The 22,300-nt window shown below is 40.6% G+C and overlaps 1 protein-coding gene across 10 annotated transcripts in view; it reads left to right on the top strand.

The window, feature by feature from the left end:
- ATRN (attractin) overlaps positions 1–22,300 on the top strand; it is a 152,834-nt gene that overhangs the window by 10,170 nt on the left and 120,364 nt on the right. The window contains exon 1 of one of the 10 annotated variants that reach the window (XM_075148373.1): positions 12,534–12,740. The exons of the other annotated variants lie outside the window; for them this stretch is intronic. Within the exon in view, the coding sequence (XP_075004474.1) occupies positions 12,661–12,740 (80 nt within the window). The 5' untranslated portion in view covers positions 12,534–12,660. Of the gene's footprint in view, positions 1–12,533; positions 12,741–22,300 lie in introns of those variants that run through there. 10 annotated transcript variants of the gene reach the window in all.

Genomic DNA, 22,300 nt, shown 5'->3' with positions numbered 1-22,300 from the left:
ATGCAGGTTTGGTGTTTGAATGTGAAAGGATGGGGATTCGGATTTCTGTGAATGTTGTGATCCAGCTGGAAAAGCTGTAGTGACTTTATAGCCCATAACTTTTCTAATGGCACCTAAGGAAGAACAGAAAGGGGGTAAGGGAACTTCAGTCCTGAAAAGGCGAAGGGAATGAATAAATGAAGAACTGCCCAAGGTTGGCACGCTGGTTGGTTTTATAAGATGCGCAAGTCATTTCTTCTGAGACGTGGCTGAAGTTGAGACCGAAGCGGGTTGGTTTCTGTTCTCCGGTTCTGGGCCCCGTCGCTGGGTGGCTGTGTGCACCCGCAGCGGGCAGGCACGGCAGTGTCGGGACTTAGGGTTTGAACCAGAGCTAAACGGGAGAGGGAGAGCTGTAACGGTGTGCTTGTGCCAGCCCGGGGCTTGAGGAAGGGAGGATGGCTGCACAAATGGAAATCTCTGCAGGGCTTCGGTTACTGTGAGCTGTAACAAGGCTTATGGATAAGAAAATGTGGGTTCTCCTTGCTGAATGCCGGCTGGAAAGGAGGTGCAATGTGTTCTGGTAGCTTGGAGGTAGAGAGCAGCTTTTCTTCTTTGTCCGCATTTCCTGGTAACGTCGTTTTAAGCAAGGATACTCAGGTTTTATATTGCTGTAAGTTGTGGGAGTGTCTCCTCTGAAAGAAAAGGATGGTATCACAGTCAGTGTTGCTTTTTTTTTTTCTCTCCCTCTTCAGTTCTGCCAAAACTCTAAGTACCACCATATCAGTTTACCTGTGTTTTACTTTGAAAAGGTTTGAGGTGTAGCCTTAGCATTCATCGGGCGCATTTCCCTTGAGAATAAATGACCACACAACTTTGGGAATCAAACAGAAGTATGGTTCATCATCTAATCTTCTTGGTTCGGTTTCCCTATCTATGAAACAAGGACAAGTTATTTATATGTTTTAAAGATGTTCTGATGATGACGCTATTTACATAGGAATTTGGGGGTTTAGAAGCCATACTTTAATGGCAGTTATGCATGGCAACTGGTATCCAACTTGTCTATTCTGAGAATAATACTGTCCTATGGAAGAAATGTGGTTAATGTTACTATAAATATGCCTAAATCATCTTCACTGAGGCTTATGAAAAAGGATATTGTGTGTTAAAAGTGATGGAGTTTAAATGTGATCTTAATTTCTCTATTCAGTGCTGACAGGAATTTGTCATGTGGAATTAAAAGAAAAAAAAAGTCACTATGTGAAAATCGTGTTATCTGATCAAAGCTGGTCAAGGCATCAGAATATCTTTTGTGCCTGAGGTTTGCTTGTTTTCCATACAAGATGTGTATGTATGAGAGTATGCATGAGATGAGACATCGTGCTGAAGAAGACATCCTTTGCTGTACTCCCAGCCTCCTAAAACTCACTGATCTTTCAGCATCTCGAGGCAGCTAGGACAGAAATATGGTGAAACGTGAGTGCAGACATGAAGGTATAGTGGCTTACCCTATAAAATTGTATACCAGACCTCCTCAAGCAGTGAACTGCGGTGAGCTGTATTTTACCATGAGGTTCACCAAAGCTGGTGAGATCTTGCAGGAGGTGGACTGCTGGTGATGCTGGCCTGCCGACCTGCTGCGGTGGAGAACAAGAAGCATCCTCCAGAGCGAGTCAGTATGGCTGGGCTGGAGGTTCTCTCAGGGAAGGTGGAGGGAGATTTTCCCTTTTTCGTACATTGATGTAACTTCATGCATCTTGTTCTGGGGTAAAAACGTAGCTACTGGGCTAAAAACATAGGCTGTGCCGTGGAACTCAGGGGATGCACAACTGCCGTGATCCAAATACTTCTGCTGTTCCCATCTTCTTCCAACCTTTGTGTTCCTCCTCAGCCCCTAGATCCTTCTCTACATGTAGGCTTTATGCAGCCTTCTAGGAAGCAGCTGTGTTTCTGTGGTCTCTTGAAGAAGGATTTGAGAGCTTCTCTTTACACCATGGGTGAGGAGGAGGGAAGGACATTCTGCCTTGTTGTTTTGCAGACCCACTGCAATTTGGAAATGGTTGTATGGAGTGAGCCTCCTGCTCTCCTCTGTAGACCCTGATTCTGCAGCTTTACCTGAAAAAAAGATTTATTTTTTTCCTCTATTGAGGCTGGAGAACAGGAGAAGGCAGCTCTTAGAAAGGGATTCTGTGCTTTTACCTGTGGATTTGAAGAAGAAATTCTGTAGGAGATAACTGTGTATGTGTCCATTGATTTCTGTCTACACTTTAATTTTTTTTTATACATTTCCTATTGATTTAAAGTTATGATGGAGTCATGGACATCAGCAAATTTGCAAAAGCCCGAGCACTTCATGGCTAGGCTTTGCAGGGTCCTCTTTGGGCATCAAGGCTGTCTTGCTTTTCTGTAGGAAGGTCAGTAAATAAGTGAACTCCTGTCATCCACTGAAGGAAATCTTACTGTTCAGGTTTAGGAAGACTTACAGGATGCTGTAGACACAACTGGAATTGCTGATTCCTGTAGTGCCTTGTAGCATAACGGTTTCATGAATGGTGTGGCCAGAAGCAACAAATTCACATTGAAAAATTAAGAGTAGCTGGATGAAGGCCACTATCCATTGCTACTGGCGGACGTAAACCACGCCACTATGAATGATTTCTGTGGTATCTTTGACACATCTGAAGAAAAAAAGCCACTCGTTTTGAGGCCAGAAAGTATTGTGGAGACTTAAGTTCTCCTAATTTACACATGTGATGTGAGTAGTACAAGGTGCTGTGCCTATTGAACGGCCTGAGCGTTGGAAGCTCCTTGGGAGTCTGGGCTCTTGAGGGGCTTGTGATGGGCTAAAGATTTACAGCAGGTCAGGACTGTGACTTGTCACGAGTTGCTATCCCTTTAATCTCCAATTAAATAAAAAATCCCTGATAGCTATAATTTTAGTGGGGTTAAATATATATACACACACACATATATATATGTCTGTATCTACAGTGACTGACTGGCATTTTGACAGAGGTTTTCCTTTCTGCTAATGACTTAGAGTGGAAATCACTCTGTAGCTAAGAGTCTTTTTATAAGCTTTTTCCCTTGGTTGTACATGTTCATTATTAGCTCTTGAATATATAGACAAAGTCTTTAAAAACAAACTCTGCAAAAATTTGGCCCTAATTAGCCTTGTGTTGCTGTAACTTCTGCGTGGAGTGAAAATAGCAGGAGTGGTAAGTTTCTGAATTTTTTTGTGGCATGTTCTTTTGGCAGTTACCTCTGTGCCTCTTCTTTGTAAAACACTTGTAGTGTAGGTGAAGCTGCATAATTACCTAGGTGTGGTATTAAAATAATTATTGTGCAGCTCACTTGATGTTCCTTAATATATAATACCCTGTTTAAGTGATGGAGCTAAGAAGGAAAAAAGACCAGGTCAGCCATGTGAAATAGTTGTCCAAAGTAGTTTTGATATATGTAATGTGAAGTATATTATGTATCATCTCATCCTAATCTTGTTAGCAAAGGTCTTACTGATTATACAATAAAATATCTTAAAGACACGTTTGCTGGCACTGGTATTGTTGAGACATTCACTTACATATAGAGTAAAATAAACCCAAACGTTTCGTGTGTGGTACTTTGAAATTAAACCCTGCTTGGGATCTAAAAATGTAAGTAAAATGTTGTTACGAGCTGCCTTTTGAGGAGCACTATCCATAGACTGCTTGGGAGATGACCATGCTAACACAGGCACTGAGTGTTTTAGGTGATTAAAGTGAGATGATGTCAATATGCCACCTTCAGCCTTATTCCAGGTCATCTTCAGAAATATTTCTGCAGGAGCTTAGCAGGTGCAGATGAAGCCAAAGAAAGTACAGCATGCTTCTCTGCCGTCATTGCTTCCCAGTGATATAAATAGCAAACTCATGGCTGCAAATTGCAACAGGATTGAAAATGGGGAAGGGAAATCGCTGTGCATTACTTAGTCTGTTTTTGGTTTGGGTTTTGGTGTGTTGTGTGGTGTGTTTTTTTTTTTTTCGTTTTTTTTCCCCCACAGTCGTGGTTTGTACCTTGACTTCTTCCCCATATTTTCAGTGAAGTTTCACTTCAGAAGGGCGTAGCACACTTCCCTCTCCAAGTGAATTAATGCAGGGTAGAATTACAGGATTGATTTATGAACTGGTTAACAGCTTTGATGCCTAATTGATTCAATACAGTCTACAAGCCTTGCAGACTGAGGCTGGGGTGTTGTCAGACTGCTGATGCAAATCAGAGTCTTAGCTGTCAATCTAAAACTGGTCTTAGAGAGCTGTTTCCCACACCAGTGTTTTGGAGAATGCAGAGTCCTTTCCCAAGCTGACTGTTAAACTGCAGAGCTCATCCTGAGCGCTGGAAATGAGAACGTGGTACATATGGATACATATCGTATTACTTATTTGTACTGAGGGAGTATGTAGGAGTCCTAGTCATAACATTTGGATTCTGTTCCCCCTGAAATAGTCCATGTTGTATTTGTACCGATGGGATCCACGTTCACTAGTTCAAATCAAATTTTCTGCCTTTTGTATTGCTACTCTTTTTATCTTAATGCTTTGGTTAGATTTTCAAAAGTTGTGTTATATCCTCTATATCCTTAATTCACTTTTAAAAACTTTTCTCCATGTAATTATAATTGAATTTTGCCCTTGGGCAGGTGTAGTCATAATCTTCTAAGAGCAGTTTTAAAAATAGTGAGGGTGAAGAGCTGGTCATAGAAGGTAACATTAGGTGAGTCTTTGGACTGTGGAATAGTGATGTGCAGTGTCTATTTAAAAAAAAAGTTGTGGGAAAGATGATCTGTATATCTACAGACCCATCAATCTGACCTTGAAAGCAAACGGGGCTTTGGAGCACGTTAAAGGAAAGAATGACTGGAGACAGATAGAAATTGCCAGATAGGTTTGCCATTTGTAGGTGATGCTATTTTAAACAAAATATATCTTTGGCAAGAGCGCTAATGGTCTATGTGTGGGGGGGATGTTTTTTAAGCATCGTTTAGGATGAAGGCATCTGTGACAAATAAATGCTATCTGGACTTTGGAAGCCCGTTTAATTCAATGTCACCTGGAGTATTATTGAAATAGAGAAGCTGGGCTACACTACGTGACATAGGAAGAACTTTTCACCTTTAGTATGGTAGCCAGGAAAACTGGAGTAAGCTGACAACCAAGTTTATCTTCCATTCTGTCATTTCTGTTGACATAAAATTAATCAGGCTCCTTCTTAAACAATAGGTATCGAAGGGCAGCGTTGATGAGGTATTAAACAGGTGCAGTTTAAAAGGGGAGTATTTGTTTGGTAAGAAGTTGAGCTGGAACCTGATCTAATATTTTCATTCATGACCTGGGTAGAGTGCACAGATGTGCACTGATTACATCACTTATGACATCATTGGGGAGCCTGGCTATAGAGATCACACTATCATCCTGGAAGAGCAGGGTGAATGAAATGACAGAATGGGGATGAAACAGCATTGTGCAATGTGGTGTTACGCTCGCGGTGATTTATAGAAAAAGCCTCTTAAGATGAAGTTATACAAAAAAGACCCAGAAACTGTAATTGGTCTTTGAATGGTTGTTATTTGTCAGCATAATGCATTTCGAAAGACAAAGTAAAAAGGCAGTGAGGAGAAGGAGGGAAGATGATATTATGGTTCAAAGCACTGGTAAGAGCATCTTCCGGGTAATATCATCGCCCTCTGATCAGATGTTTTTTCTTCACCTGTTAGCAAAGAGGATTCTTCTGCTCTTAGTTTTAGGGGGTCTGATTGTCATTTATGCTTAAGTTCTTTATGTCTATTGATTAGCAAATGCTCTTGCTTGCAGCTATTTCTTATCAGCATGAGAAACAGGTAGTATTCATTCAACAATGCTTCACGGGTGCTAAGCATAAACTGTTATTTCAATTACTGAAGGTGCACTTTGCCAAGCATGTAACTTGTGATTTGGAAAAATGGAACAAATAATGTTTTTTTAAATGAAACAAGTCCCGACGTTTAATCCGGAGAGTTTGATGATTCATTTTGGCACCAGTCATTCGATGATCTTGTGCATCGCTCACTGTACAACCCAGTGATGCTGCCATCTACTCAGATGCGTTACAAACTGGAAGCCGGTAACCGCAGAACCTTTTGTCATGCAGTCTTCCCTTTTAAAACCTATTAAATTGTATTAGAATTCTTTTTTTCTATGTTGCCCTCCAGCTCACAGCTTAGACTGGGAGCAGATACAGATATTTTCTTCCCTAATCGTTACTATGTCAGTATTTTCCCAAATGGAAAAAATATTTTATATTAAAATTTAACTATGTGAAAAGTTATATAGAGGCCTGTAACACTCTTAGTATAGAACAACAGCCTCGAATGGAAACAATTAAAACAAAATAATGTGTTTATGTTATCGCTCAGCATGGTGAACTTCTGACAGCAGAGCAGGCTGGGTGTTCTCACCCTGTGCTTTCCATCCGGAGCTGAAGTTAACCCCAAAACCACTGTTGGAGGAAGCCTGACCTTTCGGGGGCCTCACAAGAGGTCTCGGGTGCTCTTCTGTATACAAAATTAATTTGCAGGAAGTCCAATTTTTTCATTGCTTGCAATGTTGTAATGTTTGGGTTTGGTTTTTTTTTTTTTGAACTGCAGGGTTTTATGGAAGTTTTGGTCGCTTGTGTGACAGACCCAAGCTGTAGTCACTGTTCATGTGATAAAGTCTATGCTTAAGTGCTCGTAGGATTGAAACATTAATTTCAACCATTTTAGCTTTTAGTGATTTGGAAAATTCAAATGAAACCTCACATGGGAATTTTTATTAATGGTGAGGAATGGCGGAACCTGTGCAACAGCAATTATATATTTTATAGTTTTTATGTAGAATTTCAGTAAGGCATATTTGCAAATTACTCTTTTTTTTTTTTTTTCTCTTCCTAGATTTATTTACACAAATGATTTTTCTTTTGTTGCAACCTTCCTCTTTGGGTCTAAAAGTGATTATTTTTAATACAATTCTGAAACGATACTGTTAGTAACCTTGCAATGGTTTTGCACTACCATGTAATTTTTATGTAACGGTTCACTACACTGAGACTTTCATAAAATACTCCTCTTGCCAATGCACCCGTGTTTGGTAGATGTGGAAATGTGAGGATGTTAGGCAGGATACTAAATGCTCTTCAGCAAATTAGTGGCCGGACGAGGTTCTGGAGTATCAAGGCTCATTTGGCCAAGCAATATATGCTTGTTGACGAGTCACAGCACTGCTCACGTAGAAATAATTCTGTCTCCAGAGAAAAGAGGATGAAGAGCCTTGGGAAAACGTCTGCTTTTCCGTTCAGTATGGAGCAGTGGGGATCACAGACAAAAGACAGCTCTGAACCAAACACGTAATAAATGAATCAGCTGTGACTTTTACTACCTGTTCTCTGTACGTGAATTACTTATTGATTATTATGCCAACTAATATTAACAATGTGAAATCCTCTGTCTCGCTGAGGTAGTAAACCTGCCATGCAAATAGTAACTAAATTCATTTGGGTTTGGAAGCAACAGCAAACTGCACTACGTTTAACTCACAAATTTTGTACAAACTCTGTAAAAATGTCCTGTTTGCTTTCTGGTGTTAAAAGGGGCTGTTGTGAAAGGTCCCTTCCTGCGTTGGATGGGTTAGTTTAATAATTGTCTTTGGGCAGAACCCTGTCTGCTTTCAAGGATTTTGTATGTTTGCTGTTCATTAAGCATGGATTTTGGATTCTGCGTAAAACTGTTGACCACACATAGCAGAAAATGGTGGCTCAAGTTAAGCTTTTAAATTAATGGCCGAGCTCTTAAAAATGCTGAGCATTCAATATTTATCAGTTCTTGCTTTTTCTGTCTTTAAAATACCTGCCCTTTCAGGCAGTCATTTAGGAGAGGGGGGGAAAAAAGAAAATCATGATGTAATATGTTATGTAGTTGATGGCAAGGGTTTAAATGCTGCTGATCCTTAGTGCTTTTGCAGTGTTATTGCCCATTAACCTTCATTTGAAACGGGTGGCAGCTGCTGCTTTCTCACCTGTAATATTTAACTAATGGTGAGCAGTTAACATGCTTTAATTTTACAGCTAAAATTTAAATCGACTTATTTCCTGGGGAATGCCATTTCATGGTTCGAGAATTGTCGGATGCTTCAAACTCTGCTTGTTAAACTTGCTGAGATGAGAAACACACCCCCTAAGTAGAGAGTTACGCAGCTGGAGAATCTAACTGAATACTTCCACTTTCTCTAAAATAGGGATTGTAATTAGTGCAACAATTTGACTATGAGCCAGTTTGAACAGCCTGGCTTAATCTAAATAAAACCCAAATGCTTTGAGGAAGTTTTGTCTCCCTTTTCCCGAATCAGGCTTTAATAAATAAATTCAATAATGAGATGCAAAAAGCTCAAAATAGTACTGCAGAGCTCTTGGCAGGCAAGAAGGTATCTGTTTCTGCAGGTGGGATGAAGGGGAAAAAGGAGTTGGGTCTCCATCCTTGTCTTCCTTGGCCTTGCGCGGTCTGCCGTGACAGCTCTCCTTCGTCCCAGAGCTCATCCCGGCTGGTGACGCTCCTGAGAGCTGGGCAGCACCTTACTCTCTGCTTTCCTGTGAATCATGTTTGCTTTTTGAGATTGCAGCTCTGTGTATTCAGGTATAAAAGGGCTCTGACATGAGCTGTGCTATGGGAACCCCCCCAGGCAAGCGCTCTGTGCTCCTGATACTTGGGGTGCTCGGAGGGGCTCTGAAATTGGACGTGTGAGTTTTAAGATATCTGAGGAAACGTTGTGCACCCGTCATTTTTATGTTTTTTTGTCTTTGAAACCACTGCATACGAATCTTTTGAAGCTCATAGTTAAAAGAAGCCTGTAGAGTCCACTATGAACCTTCTCCACTGTATCAGCAGTGATTGCAAGTACCAAGACATATTAAATATGTCCGGCTGCCTTTAAACTTAAAAAGACACCAGCCGCGTGAGTTTTTATTTATACCTTTGCATAGATAATTTTAGCATAAGAACAAAATGGTTCCTGAAAACTGTTACGTCCAGTGACTGATATCTTTGTATTTTTCATGTGTCAAAGAGGAATGTATTACTGTGATTGCTTCACTTCTTATTCTTTGTTCTATAAATTATCTCTGACAGATTAATTTAAAGCACAGTAGATGAGAGGAAGTTACTGACCTTATGATGCATTGATATGTCTATCGTTAGGTCTGGAAAGCATTCAACTTGAAACTTCCCCCTTTTAATAACCTGAAGTTTGGTATTCATTGTGTTAAATAGCAGAAATGAGTACTAAGATGCAAAGATTGCTATGCCCATGAGCATTCATCAGCCGGACAGCAGGACAGAGAGCTGCGTTGGGCCAGGAGTAAAAGTACAGTCAAGAGGAAGACAGCCTCGTAGATGCACAAGTCACATCAGCACCTTGAAATCTTTCCCACGAACGCAGAGCGCGGCCGGGCGGACAATGCAGCAGTGTTCGAGCGCGCCGGAGGGAAGCACTCGACGTGAAGTGGGTTATTGCTTTCTGCTCCGAAGGACTCCGCATAAGTGGTTCTCCTAATCCTTCCGGATGGGGTACATCGAAGTATCACGTCTTAGTTTCAGCAATTTTAAGGCAGGAATGAGCTTTTTCTTACAGGGTTTAAGGGTGCTTACCGTAGGTGGTCAGTGTTACTCTTATAAATAACGTTTTAAGACATCTCGGTTATGAATAGAGGTAACTAAATGAAACTGCGAGAAGCTAAGTGGGAGACTAGAACCAGGCAAAATCTTTTTCTTTCCTGTTTTTCTTAGTTTAAAAAAAAAAAAGTGAACAGAACAAAATTTTGTGCGAAATTCCTTGTTAGTGCAAACGTGCTTTTCCTATGGATGTTACCGGAGAGAGGAAAGAATTCGTGATGACTGAATCCTAAACAAGGAGGTGGGATTTTTTTTTAGACACGGTTGAGAGGTGGCCTGTAAATCATGCTCAGCTTGGTAGTGAAGTGAAGGGTTATTTCAAAACTTTGCATAAGTAGTGTTGAGCCACCGTCTTTGTTTTTGTTGTTACAAATCTGTTGGGAGCAGATGGAATTTCATTTTTTCCCGCTACTGTCCAAGAATAACTCCTTTCTAAGTCATTTCAGAGGCGATGGGAAAGGTGCATATGGCAGACTTGGAGATGGAAGCAATGATTTTTGCAGCTACGCCTTCCCTCGGGGAGTCTGGCTCTTTGCTGGATGGCTGCAAGCTCTGCAGACCTGCCCCTCCGGAGCGCCCACCCCAACTCCTGCGCTCGGAGGACGCCCACAATTGTGTTATTTTCTGGATTGACCCCAGTGTTCATTAAATAGTTCGTCAGTTGGATTTATTGTTTTGTGGGGTTTTTTTTGTTTGGGTGTGGTTTTTTTTTTTTAAGGGAGAGTTTCTTTGCTCTCTAGTGATTATTAAGAGAGCTGTACGTTAGATGCTGCCTTACTACAAGAAGGGGGGGGGGGGGGGGCAAAAAAGCATGTATGCGTATCCGCCTCCGCAACTGAGAAATTAGTAGGCTGGCGGTTGTGACCTTCCCTGCACTGCCGAGCTATTTCATAGACAAACACTCAAGAGCTACTTATTGTATAAAGAAATGCTAACAGATCTTGGATTATAAAGATATTGTAGCGAGTCTGTTGCTAAGGCTGCATTGACATAAACCATAAATTCTGCATTACGTGCCAATGAGTGCATTCTTTCCAAATTTTCAACGTTTATTCCAAAAATAAAATGGTTTCTCATAGTCTTTGCTTGATTAAAATGCACTTTAAAAGTCTATTCTTTGGAAGGATTTTTTTTTTTTTTAAAAGTGAGTTTTCTTGCTGCTTCTTCCATCCTGGTAAGGAATCAAGGCCTTGTGTTTTAATAACCAAGAATCTGTCTTGGTGGGTTAGGAAATAATCTGATACGGATTGTAAAATTTATTGTGCAGATGTATTTAATAAAGCGTAGCAGTTTATAGTGGCTAAAACCACCCCTTTTCCTGAGGGATTTATGCTTGCTCGTCACAGCAAGGCTGACAAACACGTTCCGGTATTTGAAAATCAGTCAAACTCTTTACCTCCGTGAGTTCAGAGCTGTTGTGTTACTGGATGTCTTTCACATTTGGTTTATTTTCTCAGGCTCTTAAATAAACATTGTGGTGGTTTGAGTGCCGAGGGTTTACTTCGTTCTTGCAAGAAGCTGGTGGAAAAGCTTAGGCTAGCTAGTGGAGTAATCTGAGTGTGGTTAAACCGATTTATGCCAGGAGTAGAAAGTTTTCATTTACGGGACTAAGATGATTTAACCAAACCTACGTAAAGTCTGGCCTTTTCTCCATTCGCTAAGCCAGGATACTGGCTCCGTATTCGGGTGTAAACCGGAGCAGGTGTCTTCCCATCTCATAGGGTGAATGGCATCGTATCAAAAACTGTATTTCCTTACGGCGGCAACTAAATGGGGGATTCGTAGAGCATTCCTAGAGTTGATCAAGTTTGTTGACTCTTTCAGAGGAATGTCACCAGCCATTTAACTTCCCCTAATAAAAGTCTGTGCACCGGAGGGTTTGCACAGGTTGGTTCTTATGCTCGATGAACGTATTTTATAATCGATGGCTGTATTGCGCTGACCTTCTTAAGCATCAGCATTTCTGGTGCTGAGTTGAACATACAGGTTGGTGTTAATATATAGATGTTAACATATAGATGTGCTAGAGTTGCTAGATAGCAAATTAATTCTTGACGAGCCTTACAGTTCAATATACTCTCTTTTTTTTTTTTTTTTTCCCCATTCCTCCCCTCCCCTTGTTTACCATCTTAATGCCAGATTTCTTCGTGTTGGTATGTAACCTATTTTGGCAGCAGTGTGACTGTGTTTGGGGGCGTATCATGTAGACGAGCCCAGCATACTGCTGCAGCAGAAGCACAAGAGGAGTGAGAACACGTAACTGTACGAGCGCTTGGTATTTGCATTTTTAGCATGCAAATGTAGTCCTGCCTAAATTCAAGTGATCTGGATTTTTCTTTATTTTTGAGTTTTGTTCTACTTAACAAAGGGGAACTTCTTGAGGAAGCTAACTGTGTACATCTGCCTTGATTAAATACTTGAAGTATTCAATATTTAGCTCCTTTTTTTTCTACTTGGTGTGAAATTGCTTTCATTAAAAATGAGTCATTTGGGGAAAATACCACTCGTGCTTTTCTGCAAGGGTTCTTTTTCTTGCTGTGATTAAGAATTTAGCACAACGGTCTATGTGATAGAGGAACAGCTGGCTTGAACCGCAAAATGTAAGGGCAGGGGAGAAGGACTGATATAGTAAGTGTTTGTGGAAGGTGATTACAATTCTGTACTAATATGTATGTTGAAATGAGAAGTCCCTGTAAAACCAGAAATTAGAAGAGAACTTTTTGTTCCCATCTTTCTTTCTCCTGGATATTGGCAATCTTAAGTTAAGAGTTGCTTCTTTATGTTATGAAGGTAGGTGCTCATTTCCAGTTGCTTCTGCAGGTGCTGAAAGATGTTCAGTGGGAGGGGAACAGAGCTGGAAACCAAACTAGACTCTGTGGTCGAGAATCAGTGGTGAGCGGGGTTCACCTCCGTGAACCAGCGGTCGTAGTCCCCGGTTGAAGGAGCGTTCATAGTCTTTCAGGTGTATGTGCTGGAGGGGCTGTGAGGAAAGAGAGCTCATGTGGCTGGAGAGAATATGTCTGGGAGCAGAATTCACTGAAATGAGGTACAAAATGGAATATTTTAATCAGATTTTAGAAGATTGTCTTGATCAAAAAGTTGGGGTTATTTTTCTTATTAGTGCTCTGTGGACTTCTCCATCTCCCCTCAATTAATTTCTTCTCTGTCTCCTCCTTAAAGCCAAATGGTATTTATGCACCTTTCATTCTTTAAGGTAATACGTGTGAGAAGAACATTTTGGGGGCAGATAGTATATCCTTGTATGATATGAACATACACACTTTATTTCTAGGAGACCATACTTGCCTTGTTCTCTTAAGTTTAAAATTAATGTTCAGTGCTTAAGAGGGCTCCTATGGATGTTGCATTATTCCGTACTAGTGGCATCCTTGAGAACAGTTTCCTTATTAGCATGTTTATCAAGGTATAATTAGACTACTATCTTATCTGAAAATCTGTTTCATTAATAAATATAATATTTTCTTCCATGTTTGTTTTTGGATGCTTAGTTGTCAAATATTACATTGATACGTCACTGGTGTCAAGAAGCAGAATAAAAAACTGTTCCACTTGTTGCATTTTATTGGGTGTAGGAGCTCTTGTGAATATTCAGTAAAAACTGTTGCAGCAACAAATCGATATAAACAAATCCAGGCTGCCCCAAACACATGTTCCAGCCTGGATTCGTCTCTGGATATTGATTCCCCGCTCTTTGCATGACCTTAAAGCAGAAACCTGCTTTAAAATGTTAGAGGTTTGTCATTCATATGTTCACAAAACCCTATCTGGATCTTGGGACATACTTTATTGTTTTAATGACCTACACCTGAGGATGTGCGTCAAATCCTTTCTTCAGGTCGGGACCAAATGGAAGTTAACCTTCACACAAAGCTGTTTTCTAACTTCTTTTTTTTTAGGGAACAATTTTCCCAGCAGGTATCACTGATATGTAGTAGCTTAGAAATTTTGGAACGTCAGGCAGGAAATAAAAGGAATTATTTCTATCCCTGTTAGGAAAGTGGGTCAGGCTGTGATACTTATTTATAGGATGTCTCAATATTTTCATTTTTCCTTTTTTTTTGCTGCAAAACCGACTGATCTTTGGCTTGAGCTTTTCTGTAAACGCTGCTACCAGGTTCTGCGCGCTCTGCATTTGGCCTAGGGGCTGGGTGTGCAGCTAAAACAGACTTTAAACATGGTTCTTGAGGGTTCGAATGGAGTATTTTGGGGCGCATGGGTTAGGAAGAATTGGGCAGCGGTTTCATGCGTAACTTTGGAAAGGGGAAAGGATTGCTGCTGCTGATTTTACTTTTGTGGTAGAGAGTTGGGTTTTTGCATATGTCTTAGCAAAGTGCAGCAGGATGATGGTCCTCTGCCCGATGGGGATGACCTTAAACTCCATTTATTTCCGATTCCTGCTGGCTGGAAGGTTAAGTTGGCAGCTCAATCCCATTTCATTCACAATACAACACACGTCCCGCCAATGAACGCTTTTTGCCTGGGTTTAAATGTCGGACTGGTAACTTGAAAGCTTATCAAAGTAAAGTGTTCTTCAACTGGAGGAGAATATTGACGTGCCTGTCAATTGTGAGCATATGCTTTAAAAATTTTAATTACGATGCCTTATTTACAAGGCACACAGGTGTGGTGTACTGCAATTTAAATGCTTGTACATGTACTTAAGATACATTTTTGACTAATTGACTGTTTCTAATTTTGGGAAAGTGCTGAAAAATCATCCGACAAACCTTGTGCGCTATTTGCAACTGAGCGTGAATCACAATTAACTTTTGAAACAGAGAGAGGGCAGAATAATGACAAAAAGATGTTGACTGCTAGAAAAATGGATTCAAATTGATAGAATCAGAAGTGCATCTTGAAATGGTCTAAAATAACTCATTTGTAAAAAAATTTTTTTTTTGGTAGATTATTAAGCCTTTGAGCTAGCAAGATCTTGAAAAAATTTGGCTAGATGTGTGTTAAGTTTGTTTAAGGTTCTGCATAGACCAAATATGTGTGTAGACTCTTTTCTGTTAAAGTTACACTGATTGTATTTTACCCTAATATGAGTTGGAATTCTTGTACGTATGAATACAGATGATACAAGCAGAAATTACTAAACTAGAATGTGTAGAATTTGTTATATTTTTAGTTTCTAACCAGAATTTAAGTAGTGCAATGCTTTATTTTTTAAAAAGGGACTCTATGACGATCCAGAATGGTATGATGGATTTAAATAATAAAGGATTCTGCCCTCACCCCGCTCCCCCCCCCCCCTCCCCCCCCCCGAAAAGTAAACAAAAACTTAATGATTGGAGCTAAAGTTTGATAAATGCAAACTGGAACTTGGACACAGATTAAGAAAAAATAAATAAATGAGATTTTTTTTTTTATTTAATGCTTCTGAGTATATTCAGAACCATTATTTTTTCCTAGAAGATATACTTTATTTAAGCATAGGTTATAGTGTATGTCTTATATATTACTTGAAGTTAGGCTGGATCATCTAATGCAATGAATTTTTTTATGATCTTCCAGTGGTAGACCTTGATGGGACCTGTCTGGCTCTGGAGATCTTTCATCGTTAGCCTTTGATGATTGTCTTTGACGATCGCAATAATGTGCTTTCTCCTTACTGTGGTCTTGCAGGGTGTTGAGTTTTGGGGGATGCTGAGGCAGCTCGTGTGGGGTGAGACTGTTTGCAAGGAGCTCTTTGCCAAAAGCTGTAAGGATTCATTGTGTGCAAGGGAAAGAGAGGGTTGATATATTCCTTTTTCTGCTACAAAGTTAGACGGTTTACGATGTGTGAGCTTTATTTGCTTCTGCTCTGCACTGTTGTCTCCTCGTGCCTGGCGTGAAGCAACAACTTACTGCTATAAACTCCAGGAGCATTTCAGGACCACCAGTGAAGGATAAGAGTCGAGTTTTTCGAGCCATTATGAACACTTGCAGCTGAATTATCTTTATTTCAAAGAACTAGGCCAAGATCCAATAAATGGATTTGTGAACAGATGGGGAAAGCATAGTGCAGCTGTTAGATCAGCTTAATAGACAACTGTTGTATCCTGCACCATCTGCGTGGCCGTTGTCTCAGGTACGGGCGTTGGATAAAGGTGGGCTTCAAGGGGACGTCATGAAGTGGCCATTTGTCATAGTAACATTTCTGCATATAATACAGGCACTGGGGAAAGTGTTTTGAAGGAAAAAAAAAAGACTGATAATCAAGATTGGAGTTGTTGCGGTATGGAGGCAGAGATCAATGATAACAAAGAGATAGTAGAGCAAAGCCACAGAAATCTGCACTTGCAAAATACTGCTTGCATGAAGAAGAGGCTCCTGCGGTGTAATGATAATGATAATATCTTTTATTCTTTGTTTTCCCCAGTAAATTTGAATGGGGGAAAGAATTTGCAGTAGTCAAGGTACACAATAATGTTTACATTTACACTGTAGCTTGGATGTTTGGTTCGACAGAGATAAAGCTGAGGTTGTGCAGAGAACAATGCTGTTTTGTGGTCTCTGAGATGGGGCTGGAAATAAAGAAATAGGAGGATAGACAGGCATCTAAATTTAGTATATTTTCAGCTTCAATTTAATAGCTGGAGAAACTTAGAGGCAAGAACATCATGTGGAGCCACAGCGCGTTTCTGGTGTGCCCAAACACGGATGTTATTACAAGGCAGTGTCTCTAACCAGTGGTTGTGAAACAGTGGTGAAATGCCGGTGTCTTTTGGGATCCAGCACAGGTTTTTTTTTTTCCAGTGCTTCTGACATGAGGAAATGGGGTTGGAGAAGGGAAATCAGCTTTTCCTTCATTGTTTCTGTTGTCTGAGTGTTGAGATTGGGTAATTTGGTGTCTTGTCAAATGATTTCTCCCTGGATATAATTCCCTTACTTAGTATAACTTTTGAGTTTGTAGGGTAAGAGAGAAAGCAAGCTTCTTCCATGAAGAGGAGCTGAAGTGTGTTTTTATATTATATGTTTTTGAAATTCCTCTCCTTCCCCAGCAGGAGAGCTGGTTGGGCAAGCAAAACTCTAAAGGAGTAACTAGACAACTGGGAGGAGCTCCAGGTGTGGCTCAGCTTATTTAAGCCGAGGAAGGGACACGTTTCAAGATCAGGGCTGCCGATGATGCTGAAAGCAGCTGGCAGCTCCAACGGGATAATGGCAGAGGCACCAGCCAGCCCCGAAAGAGACGACTTCGGTGGCATTCATTTTCGGTGACAGCAGAAGAGCAGGAGCTGGGACAGCGTGTCAAGATCGGGAGCCCGATGGAGATACTGGTGGCCAACTGGAGAGGGGCAATGCTTGAAAATATTTGGTTTCTAGCTTGTTGACATAATGATTTTTAAGACTGTAGCAGCATTTGTGCCTTCTGATCTCTCTCAGGCTGTTGACGGTCATTCAGTCTTGTTTGAAGCGCGGCAGCTTGTCAGATCAAGGCATATCTTTCAGGAGCAAAGAGGGATTTAGCAGGTTTGCAAGCATCAGTGCTGCAGGTTGTGACTCAGACAGGAGAGGCAGCAGTGATATGTTTTACCTGCTGCAGTTTCTCTGAGCATCCTTTCTCAGACCTCACTGGGATTTTCAGGCTCTGCCCTTATCTCCGATCAGCAGCCAGGAAATCACTTTCCATATTTTTACATATCTCACACAGAAGGGCAAAGCTAATCTCTTCCTTTGAAGAAACAGTGTTTTCCATATCAAATTAACTGTCAGTCATTCAATTTTTTTTTTTTTTTTTCCTGAAGCAAGAGAGCTCTTTAGCATCAAGTCAACTCTACCGTGGAAAGTGCGATGAAAACAGAAGATATTAAGCATAGAGGGTGATTGTCATTCCTCTCTGACTCCTTTGCCATGGTGAGATTGGCACAGTGGTGCAGAGTGGCCTTGAAATACCTGATTCTCTTTGGGAGGAAAACCCTGATGAAGGCAATGCAGAGGGTGGTTTTGCAGGCACTGGAATAGTGGCATGTTGCTGTGAGAATGGTTGAAGATGCTCTTTGCTTGCAAAGCCATCAGATTTTCTAGGGATTTCACGGCCATATGCCTCTCTGTTGCGCAGTATGGCAGTAAATGCGTTATTGTGGGAATTCTGAGCTCTCTCTTTCCAAATTGAGTGTTCAGACCAGCTGGTGTTGTAGCAAACTACTGGGAGGCACCTTCACCTCCACTTTGTGGCTTGATAGGAATCACTTGAGTGTTCTTTGCTGGAACTGTTAAGGAATGTCCCCGCTGAGGTTGGGATCTTTCTTCAGATCATGTGTCAACCCACCATCACCCAGGGGAGGAGGACATGAGCTGGGTTTCTTCTTGAAGAGGGGCTAGCACCATCCAGAAGCTTTTACCCCAGAGTTTTGGAAATCACAGGGTAGAGCTGTCTTCAAGCTGATGCAGAAACTAGTGCGATAGCACCGTGAAGGAGTAACTGAAAAAGCATTGGGATGAATAAGCAGTGACTTTGCACCCTTAGTTGCAGAGTTAAGGTGATCAGATACGACACTTCTGGGATTACGGTGGCAGCAGTGACTTTTGTGTGAGTTTACTCATCTTGAGGACTCTCTTACCTTGGTTGCACTGGAGGCTTTGGATGTGGGGAGGCATCTTTATATACACCCAGAGTAGTTCATAGTCTTTGATTAGGTACCTATTGCTGCATAGGTTAAATCCTTATCAAACTTGATTTTGCAGTAATGTCATTACCTTCATCTGTGTGAGACCTGGCATGTAATTAATTAATCTTCCCAGCTGTACCTGTGGTGTGGCACCTAGCTGACAGAAAAGGGGATTTAGCTGTTCTACATTAGAAATTAATGAAATAGATGCATAGATTTTGTTCATCTGCTTCTGTCATCCCCTATGTGGCTGATCACTATTCCGTGCCTATAAATTAGGGCGTTTGCTTATAGCAAACTCTCAAAGGATAGATCCTTTAACCTCAGTGTGTTTGTTGAGAAAATGAACAAAGCTAAATTGTTAATCAATTTAGGCTAGAATGCCATTGTTCTGGTAATAGGCTGTAACAGCCCTTTCTTTATTGGCTTCGACTTCAAATTTACCCGAAACAATGGCTTTTAATTGTAGTGTGCTTGAGACAGCGCAGCAACACTTGGGAAGGAAAGGGGAGAGAGGAGGAAAACTCATTGTTTGCATCAGTCTCTAGATTTAGCAACTTCAAAATTAGGATGAGCAACTGGGTTTTGGGGTTGTGTGGGTTTTTTCTTTTTTTTTTTTTTTTTTTTAGTGAAGAGACTGTGCTAAAACTCTCTGGACAATATGCTGATAGTTCTTCTGTGGCGTTACAAGTGTCATGCAGTCTTACTGAAAGCAATACAAACCAATTTTGAGATCCATTGATGACCTCTTAGAGGTTAAGGTTTAATGTCTTTTATAAACCAGACCAGCCTGCTTACCTTTTCTGGTGAGTAATGAAGAAAAGGCAATCTGCATTTTCTCTTTTGTACTCCTGATGAAAATAAATATTTTCAACACCTCGTTGCCAGCATATAGTGTGCCTTTAATGTTGTGATGCTTTGGAAATAGGGGCCGCAAAATGATTTAGTCCTAAGTTATAAGCTACTCTCGAGTTTGTGACTTTTTGTACTCAGCTATTACCAAGAGGATTGCTTCAGATTTACTAGATTGTAATTAGGTAACAGCTTTGAGTCTTTGCCTAGTTGTGCAGTTCATATCTCTGTAGGAACTTTGTGAGTATGTACTAATTTGTATTTGAAAAATATATGTTGCTAGCATTACTTGTCTTATTAATAAAAACACATGGATTTATCTGGTGTGCTCCAACACTCAGATTTGGCTTTTTACCCAGGAGATGCCATTGCTTGCTGCCTGATTTTCTTGTGTTGGCGTTGTGCTTTTCAGGGGCTCCCAGAACTAGAGGGGAGTAGCTAAATACACAGAATTCTTTTACAAAAAATATTTCTCTTTGAAGCAGGCTCTCTTTTGTGAGGTCTTCATCCTTTTCATTGCTTCCCTTTTGTCTTTGTCTTACAAAAAGCTGAAATAGGCAGCACTCAAGGTTGGAGCTCTTTGAAAACGTCTGCTGTAGATTCAGCTCCCTAACTCCCTTTTTTCCCTTTGATTCTTAAATATTGCAATCCACTTGAAAATCAGTGAAAAATTTACACCAGCTGTACATAACACTGTTGCCACCCGCTAGTGTTTGAAACAAGCCTTAAGTAGTGTGTATATGCACATGAGTATTGTATATATTTTCAAATCTCGGTTTTGTAAACAGATCCTTGCAATTGTTTTTCCACCCTGGAGGTTTTAAAGTCAATATTTTAGTTTTGTGCTACCCTAAATGCTTTACCTATGCTTTGTTTTTCCACCTGCGTGTACGTGTGTTTATGCGTCACCGAGAATACTTAAAGGACCTTGCTTTTTTTGTTTTCTTAGGGTGTAGCAACTGCTTCTTGCAGAGTAGTAGATGTAACACCCAAGTAGTACAGAAGTGCTTCATGTACTACCCAGTTATCACAGTCAAATGGGAATCGATACCTTTCCAAACTTTATGGAATCTGATTTTTTGTGTCTGAGTGATAAAATTATAAATATGCCCAAAGCATTTAGTAGGGCGAAAGACCTCAGAGCCTGGTGGCATTGGTAGCAGATTACCCAGGGGTAGGAATCTTCTAGTGTACGTCATGAGAGTAGTTCTAGTGCATAGACCAGTGTATGTCATGAAAATGTCCTGCGTTGAAGTAGAGTCATAGAATCATAGAATAGTTTGGATTGGAAGGGACCTTAAACATCATCTAGTCCAACCCCCCTGCCATGGGCAGGGACACCTTCCACTAGACCAGGTTGCTCAAAGCCCCATCCAACCTGGCCTTGAACACTTCCAGGGAGGGGGCATCCACAACTTCTCTGGGCAACCTGTTCCAGTGTCTCACCACCCTCACGGTAAAGAATTTCTTCCTAATACCTCATCTAAATCTACCCTCTTCCAGTTTAAAACAGTGACCCTTCATCCTATCACTACACTCCCCGACAAAGAGTCCCTCCCCACCTTCCCTGTAGGCCCCCCTTAAGTGCTGGAAGGCTGCTATAAGGTCTCCCCGGAGCCTTCTTTTCTCTAGGCTAAACAACCCCAGCTCTCTCAGCCTGTCCTCATAGGGGAGTTACTTTGTTCCTGGACTGTTTTTCCTCCTCAAGTTACTCACGTATTTCCTTCTTGAGCCTTTGCTCACAGAAAAAGCCAAAACATTGTGTAGGACATGTCCTCGTTATCAGTGCCCACCAGTACTGAACGAGACACCATCATGTATAGTGCAAACAGGACCGAGCTGGAGAGGACAAGGGGTTTTGTTTGCTTTCTTTAACTAGAGCTGGGAGATCAGTTTAGCTTTCTCTGTTGAATGTAAAGATAAAATTCCAGCTTCAGTTTGCTTTTAGTGCTTAGTATTTATTTCTGTCTGTCTTGGAGCATGCCTCTGCGAGAGTGTAGAGCAACGCGGACCTGCTAATGCCCTGCCCGTGCCAGGCAGTACGTGGGATCAAAACTTAGTTTCAATGTCTTTTGCTTTCAGAGTCGTCAGCTCTGATTTTTTTAATATCCTCTATTTGTTCGTAATGGCAGCAACTTCTAAAGCTTAGTAAGGAATCTGAGTAACTTACAGATAAATATTTAACTAATAACATATCAAAGAAATTTGACTGTGGTTATTTTTTTAAAACTAAATCCTGTGTTTTGTTTTTGCATTGCTGAAATATGATTAAATTATGTTGATGTTGAAATGCTCTTTTTTCCCCTCTCTGAGATGTGGCATGGCTGGGGCTACAGTACTAGCGGGATTATTATTTTTTTTTTTCCATCACTCCTGATAGCGTTTCTGTGGTGAATGATTTAGTAATTGTTTCCAGAGAAAATTGTTCAGAGTTTTCTGAGCAGAGGCTCTTTGAAAGCCTGGCAGATTGCATAAGGTTGTTTTTAGCTTGCGAGACTTGCTCAGGTTTCCAGAGTCTGTTTACTCTTGCGTGCATGCAAAGTGCTGTCAGTGTTGAAGTGGTGATACAGTTTGATTCCTAGCTTTTCCACAGCTATTATTTTTAAAAGGGTGAATTTTTAGACAAAAAGTCTGGATGTTATTGCCTACAACTTGGAATTTGCATCTGTTTTTGCAAATTCCTGGTCAGTAGATAAGTAATTTGAATTTTCAAAGATGTCAAAGCCTTAATATATATATATATATGTGCATGTGTATGTTTATTTATCTACATCTCTCTGTGTCTCCATAGAAGGTACAGATGCTTCCTGTGCTCCTGAAAATTGGAGTTGTTTCTTCACTTGCTTAAATGTAATCTCCTGCAGAATTTCAGTAACTGGCTTTTAAAAATCTTAAGCTAAATTTCTGAGGTTGAAAAATATTATAATAAATTAATATGGAGGAAGAGGAAGGTGGTTTTCCAAAATCTGTGGTTTTTACTTTTTTAATTTGGATCAGAGATGAGCCTTAAAAGTGCTCTATGGAAAAGATTCTGGAAAACCATTTTGACTCAGTCAAAATATTTTAAAAAGATTAGATTATAACGTTAACAGATCACTAGGAAAAGACACAGCAAAAGGTTCCAAGATACCGGTTTTGG

This window comes from Calonectris borealis, chromosome 4 (assembly GCF_964195595.1).
Source record: "Calonectris borealis chromosome 4, bCalBor7.hap1.2, whole genome shotgun sequence".
Lineage (NCBI taxonomy): Eukaryota > Metazoa > Chordata > Aves > Procellariiformes > Procellariidae > Calonectris > Calonectris borealis.
This window is presented reverse-complemented; position numbering and strand designations above follow the sequence as displayed.